The sequence below is a fragment of the Bipolaris zeicola genome, assembly GCF_000523435.1.
Source record: "Bipolaris zeicola 26-R-13 unplaced genomic scaffold scaffold_129, whole genome shotgun sequence".
Lineage (NCBI taxonomy): Eukaryota > Fungi > Ascomycota > Dothideomycetes > Pleosporales > Pleosporaceae > Bipolaris > Bipolaris zeicola.
In genome coordinates this window covers 1-7,097 of record NW_006912178.1, presented here as the reverse complement: position 1 = coordinate 7,097, position 7,097 = coordinate 1, and the positions used below count along the sequence as shown (strand labels likewise).

The 7,097-nt window shown below is 56.5% G+C and overlaps 2 protein-coding genes across 2 annotated transcripts; both read left to right on the top strand.

Moving 5' to 3' along the window:
• Positions 1 to 2,543: 2,543 nt before the first annotated feature.
• On the top strand, positions 2,544 to 3,025 carry COCCADRAFT_38529 (uncharacterized protein; the record flags this gene model as incomplete). The annotated part of the gene is made up of 2 exons (XM_007716156.1): positions 2,544 to 2,677; positions 2,719 to 3,025. 2 exons carry the CDS (start codon positions 2,544 to 2,546, stop codon positions 3,023 to 3,025), a joined length of 441 nt encoding a protein of 146 aa, XP_007714346.1.
• A 792-nt stretch (positions 3,026 to 3,817) lies between these two features.
• Positions 3,818 to 6,193, top strand: COCCADRAFT_6734 (uncharacterized protein; the record flags this gene model as incomplete). The annotated part of the gene is made up of 3 exons (XM_007716148.1): positions 3,818 to 4,009; positions 4,156 to 4,391; positions 4,531 to 6,193. The coding sequence occupies 3 exons, from the start codon at positions 3,818 to 3,820 to the stop codon at positions 6,191 to 6,193; spliced, it is 2,091 nt and encodes a 696-aa protein (XP_007714338.1).
• Positions 6,194 to 7,097: the final 904 nt, after the last annotated feature.

The following is a 7,097-nucleotide window of genomic DNA, read 5'->3' as shown; positions in this document are numbered from 1 at the left end:
GCCGCCGCCGACGTGGGCGGGATCAGTGGCCGGGGGTGTGGGTGGGCGCAAAAGGACAAGGCAAGAGGAGTGGGCAAAGTGGGCAAGGGCGGGCGCGGGCGCGCAAGCCCCCCAACCTGGGAAGTCGTGTGTGTCGTGTGAGTGCGTTTGCGTGGTGGTAAGTGGGTGGGTGGACGGCTGGCCGCAGCACGCGCCGCGCCTTTTTTATTCTTTTTGCTGTCAGGGCGCATCGCATCAACGGCAGGGCTCCAACTTCAGAGTGGGAAGGGATCTGCCCTTTGTCATCGATCAGGGCAGAGGTAGCTTGATAATAGTTATATATACATGGTTTCGCTCTTGCTGCTGTTTTTGCCGTTTTAGTTGCTTGGGGCCTGAACAGCGTATACCGGTACCATGTTCTTCTCCTTCCTCCTCCTCTTTTTTTTTAAGAGTCTGCCGTTTTAGGGGGCTAGAGCGAATAGGGAAATTGGGGGCGGTGTGCGCAGGGCGACGAAGTTTGGGTCGTCGAGTTTTGATCAAAGAGGGCTGAATGGGTAATCGGGGCGTGTTTGACGTGGCGCCGCTCGTGCAGAGGAGAACGGCGCCTGCTGAGTGTGATTCAGCTTTGGCATAGCAGTTGGTGCTGAGCTGTCCAAGAGCTACTAAACTTGGGGCATGGTACCATAACGTCTGGCCCAAAGGACAGCGACTGCATTGAAACGTGAGATTGATACGGAAGGAGACAATTGTGTGACGGCTTTCATTTCGCAAACGGCGGCCGTTCATGCATGCGGGTTCAAGGTCCGATGGACTTGGACCGTAACAACCACCACGACCGACATTACGAATGGGAATGTAAGGCGATATGATACATGGCCCCCCGGGTCTCAATCTCCCAAACGGTCTGGCCCTTGGCGAGGGCAGCGCGCGTAGCCCAGAGCACATGACGCAGGCTTGCCGCCAGTCAGCTGCCAGAGGGAGAAAAAAAGTAACATTTCCTGACCAGAGTCTTGACGTAGACACATGTAACTGTGCACGCTGTAACTTTGGCGGACGAGGCAGGTGATGAGCATAGTATGTGCGGTCTGGCAATCTGGGGACCGGGCTCGATTCAACTGACCATCCTAATTAGATGAGATAAGCGTGGGAGTGGGTGTGGATGGCGCAGTGCGGGGAGAGTGCAAAGTGCTTTCTGGTCCAGAGTGCCTGTTGGTCCCATTCGTCCAAGAATGGCTCCGATGCAAGCACCACTGCGGGCTTTTAATACATTTCGGGACATCGGCTAGTGCAATACGAGGTGAGGGAGAGAGAAAAAGCACAAATGGTGATATCTTCTTGTATTGGCCATCTGACAAGGTACGTAGCGGTGGATGCTGCTGACATTGCCATGTGGCATGCCAAGATCAAGGCTGGCTTTTGCACAGAGATTTGTTCCGATCTCCAAATGAAAAAAAAGTAGACGTTACGCACACGAGGGGCAAGCTGATGAAGAGAAGAAGAAAAAAAAGCATCCGCATTGACATTGGAGTCGTCAGCTTGGCTGGCGGTTGGGCGGTCTTGTGACAAAAGGCTGTCGCACTTCATCTATGTGCCATGCGGCTGGTTTGCAAGGGCAATATGGCCAAAAGAAGCGACCAGGGGCATCTGGATATTGCAGGTACATAGACCAAAGTACGGATGCACTTGTGTCGGACGAGGCTCTCACAAGGCAAAAGGCAGGCAGATTAAAGGCAGCTTGTCCAGCGGAGCGAGCAACAAAAGTGGCTGGGGGATCGGAGGGCGATTGTGCTATGGGCAGTCGAGGGCCGTGTTTGCAGACGGCAGTGCAGTGGTCTGGTCTGGCGTGGTCAGGTCAGCAGCGATGGAGGGGCAGCCGGCCGTCTTTGGAGTACAGGTTGGAGTACAGAGGCGGGCGTGACAAGTCGAGGTACATGGTGGTTCCCTTAGCGGTCGGTTATTGTTGCCGGTGGCCGAGGTGGATTGATTCGGAGGGCCATGGGCCGGGGTGGTGGCAGTAGTGCATGCCCATTGCGCATGACGCTGCAGCCATCACGCCGTGTGCGAATCATGGAATCTTCTCTGCGTGCGGGCGCACGTTGGGCGTAGTGAGAGTGTACAGTGTAGGGTGCAAAGGTGTGGCTGAATGCTAGCAGGTGGGGGGTCGTACACCTACTCGTACATGCACACACACTCACCCATGGCTTGACTCGTGCCGCCGCCCGGGTTTGGTCGAGGAAACACGGCGAGTGTCAGCAAACACAAGGCCCGCCCCGCGCCAGAGGGCGGCGTGGCATGTGAGGTTGTTGGAGTCGTCGTTAGTCGTCGTCGTCGTCGTCGGGGAATGGATGGGCTGGCGGCCATGGGGCTCGCGGTGCCGGCATGAGTACCGGTCGCGGTGGCATGGCTGGGTGGGCTCTGTCTGCCATTGCTGTGTGGTGTGTGGTGTGTGGGCTGTGGGCTGTGGGCTGTTCCGCAGAGGGTGCGGGGCTCCCGGCAGCACCAAAATAGGCCGGGCTAATCCTGACCACCCACCATCAACCCATCACCACCGATGCCTACCCGCCATGCCGGATGACAGCGCGGGTGACGCGATGCTCCCTCCCATCCGCCCTCTTCCCAAGCCGCACCGCTACCCTTTTGTTTTTTTCCTGCTTGTCAGGCGACGCAAGCCTCGTTGGCAGCGAGGCCTCCAATCTCAGTGTCGTGTCTCCCCCAAGCCTGGCTGCGCGCCCGTCTGAGGCATCGCTACGCCGTGGTCTCAAACATGGGCCCAGCCATGGATGCGAAACAGGTACGCCCGCAAGCGACCCTGCCCTGCCTCGCGCGACAGGGCCCGGCTCCCAAATTCCGCCGTCGTTTTTTAAACGCAGAGCCATTTGTTGCCCGCAATACTGCCACGAGTGACGGCGGACCTGCCCAGACTTTGCCAGACTCAGCACACTGTGCAGCTTTGGTCAGCAAGCGTTGGACCATGGCGCCGGACAAGTGGATCGAGTCGACTGGAGCCCGTCTCCGCCCTCGACGCCGCCGGCCTACACACTACTAATACTCCACCTGCCTACCTCTCTTCCCCCGTGCCCGCCAGCCCGGCTGCGAAGAGAGGGCAAAATAAACACCAGGCGCGCCTGTCTTGTCTTGCCCTGCCCTGCGCCTTGCCATGCTGTTGCTGCTGGTGCTGCGTGCTGGTGCTGCAAAAAAAACATAGGTACTTGTGTGAGTACAAAGCGGGCCGGGGCTGAATTCGGTACCCTGGACAGGCGTAATCGTTCTATGCGCCCTTGTTCGGGACCACCGCCGTCGAGGCATGCGGCGTCCGCTGGCTGGCTGGTTGGCTGGCGTCCTGGCTGCCGGCCCTCTCGCCGGCACACCACCATCACACCTCACGCTGCTTCCCGCCCAGCTTACCTTTCTTCACATCGCCCGTGTCGGACGACTCTGGAACTTTGTCGTTGTTCTTGTCTGGTTGTTCCTAGCCCTTGGTCCTGTGTGCGTGACGACCAATCGTTTCATCATCGTACCTTGACCCCCGTGCACGCTCGTTCGCTGGAATCCGCCGCGCTATGACGGCCTAAGCTGTCTGACCTGTCTGACGGTCCTCACGGTCCTCCGAGCAGCGAGCCCTTTGTTCGCTCCTTCGTCCTCTCTGAGCAAACCACCGCCTCACTCAAACACCAGACGCCTTCGTCACCAGGCCTCTGCCCGATACCCGGCCACCTGCTTGCTCTCCGCTCGGTGCCTGGGTGCTCTCTCCATGCATTGCACTTCCTAGCAACACCCGGGTGCGAGCTTCACACCTCGTTCCACCTCATTTCCACGCCTGGCTGCCACCCACCCCAAGATGGCTGCACAGCTACTGCCCACGGGCGGCATTGCCCTCGTCGGAGCCCCGGATGGCGACATCGCATTCAAGGACGCCAGACGCACCCCCGTCCAGGCCATGCAGGTGGACATTACCCAGGACATCATCGACGAGCTCCTCGAAAACGCCAGGGGCGGAAAGCAACCACAGATAGTCTTTGGACGCACTCCAGTACGTGTGCACCCATACCCTCCAAAGCCCCATGGTGCCTGCACGCTAGCTGCCATGGCTTCGTCGTTGTCGTCGCCGTCGTCATGGGGCGTTCGACTCGGGGGAACGGGGCAATGCAGCATGACCTAAGCTAACCACAACAACAGCAACTCAAATATGGCGACAAGACGCACATGCTGCAGAGCAGCGCCGAACTACATCGATACGAACTATACAAGTCCAGCGACGATAGCAGCGACGACGGTCAACTTGAATTCGCCAGTTTGATCCACCACAGTCTCACGGTCCACAAAGCGGAAGATGTCACGGCAGGCGTAGACTCAGCGCTGGAGCAGCTGAGGAGCAACATGGCTGCCATCTCTGAGTTTAAGGAAGCCAACAAGTATGCCTCCCCAGTGGCCCTGCGCCTGCTCTTGCCCCTTTGCCTATTGTCGAGAGACTCGAGCACCCTTGTCGCATGATGCAACCATAATGTTATGGCAACCATTTGTGCACACCAGGACTAACAATACTTGCTGCAGGACAATTGTCGCCGATGCCACACCAGGACGCACCCCAGTCCATCGTCGCTTCCCTTCGACGGGCTTCAAATCCTCGCACCTTGCGCCCTCACCCCTGCTGAGCGCACCATCGTCGCCCATGCACAAGCGCCCACCCACTTCGCAACCCACAAACAGCCACGATGTCGTTGTCAACGCCCTCCGTGTCCCCGTCATCCACCTCCTCGCGCGCGAGCCGGCCACAGAGGCCTCGCTCGCTGCCACGTGCCGCACCTCGCTAGCCAGCATCCGAGATGTTTTGCCCAAGGTTGCGAAACGCTCTACAACTGACCCCGACAAGTGGCAACTCACGGACAAGTCCTTTCGTGAAGTCAACCCCTACAAGTTTCCCTATCAGAGCTCGGAGGAGCGTCAGCAGGCCATTGACAGTGCCATCAAGTCGTTTGATCGCCAACGACTGTCAAAAGATGACAAGCTCTGGCAGATTCTGTTGCCGCAGGACCAACGAGGCCAAGGCATCTGTTTGTCGCGTTCGACGGTGAAAGCGCCCGAGGCGAAGCCGAAAGCAAGCACCCCCATGCACAAGATTTCGGATCTCACCAAGAAGAAGCCTGCAGCTAAGAAGGCGGTCGACAAAACTGCCCCTGAGCGGAAGCCGAGGGCCACAAAGGATGGTGAGACCAAGCAAAAGGCTGCAAAGGAGATTGAGATCAAGCCCAAGTCGTCAATCAAGGAAAAGTACTTGGCGCGCCAGAAGCTAGCGGTGAAGGAAGTGAAAGAGGTGAAGGAGGTGAAAGAGGAACCCACAAAAGCTTCGACCCCAGCCACGTCTACACCCGTCACCTCGACTTCACGCCCCGCTGCACCTCCTGTCAATAGCACTTCCTCAACCGACGCTTCCAAACCCCGTGCAAAGAAGCCATCCACTGCAGAAGGCAATACCACGATTCGTGCAAAGCCCAAGATGCCAGTACGAGACGCACAGAGGGACCGCCCTGTTCAGAGGCCATTCAAGCCCACCATGCCAGTAAACACCAAGCCGAAAAACCCCTCGCCGCTCTCAGCTTCGCCGCCCATCAACGCCAGCGATTTGGACCAGTCACATCCTGCCCATGAGGCTCTTGCAGCATCGCCTGCCAAATCCTCCACCAACTCTGACCGCTCACTCAAACGCAAGGCCAACGACATTGACAGCGACATTCACAACCACAACATCGTGGCGAAGAAGCCGCAGGTTAGCCGCGCAACTCCGAAACAAACACCCTCACATGGCAATGGCAAGCCCAATGCCTCTACGCCCTCCTCTACTAGCTCAATTAAACGCAAGTCCGACGACTCATCTGCATCCAACACTCCTTCTACCGCACCAAAGGTTCGCAAGGTTGCCAACATCGACACTGGCCTCGCCTCGCGCTACCACCACAACAACCCTCGTGCGTCGCCGGGCGCCTCGTCCTCGTCTACCACATCTCCATCCATGCCAAGCCTGAGCTTCCGACAGACTGTCGAGCTTTCCCAAAAGTTCCAGAAGTACTACAAGAAGTACGAAGAGCTGTACTGGGAACTGACAGAGGCTGAGAAGCCGCCTACGGAGGCCCAGCGAAACGATCTGCTCAAGATGCACAAGAAGCTGGAGGAGATGAAGAGGGAGATTAAGGCGGGTGCTGGGATGCACCACCGATGAAGGAGCGAATCGTGTTATCGCTTATGAAAACTGCATTCAGTACGCGCTTGATTTCATTACAGCACAGCTTTGCATATATACCCACGGCCTACCAGTCTGCTAAGAATGGCGGGCAATACTGCATACCCCGAAAAGGTGTTTGGACATGGTTTCTGATTTGGGTGTTTCTTCCGGGCGTTTGTTGGGTTTACACAAGTTCAAGGGTGCATTGGGGATATGGTGTTAATGTTTGGTCATGTTTTGCACGCCTATGTACGTGCGGTTCGCCGACACTTATTCCCAATGTCTATGAACGCGATGATCTTTTATGCCGGTAGATACACAAAATGGTTTTTTTGTTTCCCAAACTCGGCATTAGTAGTAGTATAGAATACACGCTCGAATCTTATCAGAAACCTTTTTTTGGCATTCTGCCCGCTTGATGTTTGGTTGTCAAGGTCTCAGAGCTCCATTTGCCCCGTGCATTGTGCTGTTTGGACGGGAGAATGCGGTCCACCAACACGATCACACATATCCAGCCATTCACGCGCTAAGAAAGCTGAGCCTAGTTGCCGCCCTCACATGTCTCTATCAGAGAACCCGGGGTACTGCGCTGCCTGCATGAGGGATATAATCGTTTACTCGTGTAAAAATTGGTGAATGTGAATGTGAATAGTGCATCTCCTTCGTATTATGCACCCATCACCGGAAATCCAACAAAAAAACGCTAGATTACTTAATTAAAAAAAAACCCCGCCCACTATTCATAGTGGTTTTAAGAACTGTAAGTAAAGGGACCCAGCACCCCCCCCCCATCCCCCGAAATGATCGCCCTGGAAATTTTGCCGATCACAAAGGGCATCCAGACCAAGCTTGCACCTTGCACCTTGCACCTTTTTTGCAAACCAGTTAGCTAGAACCTGCC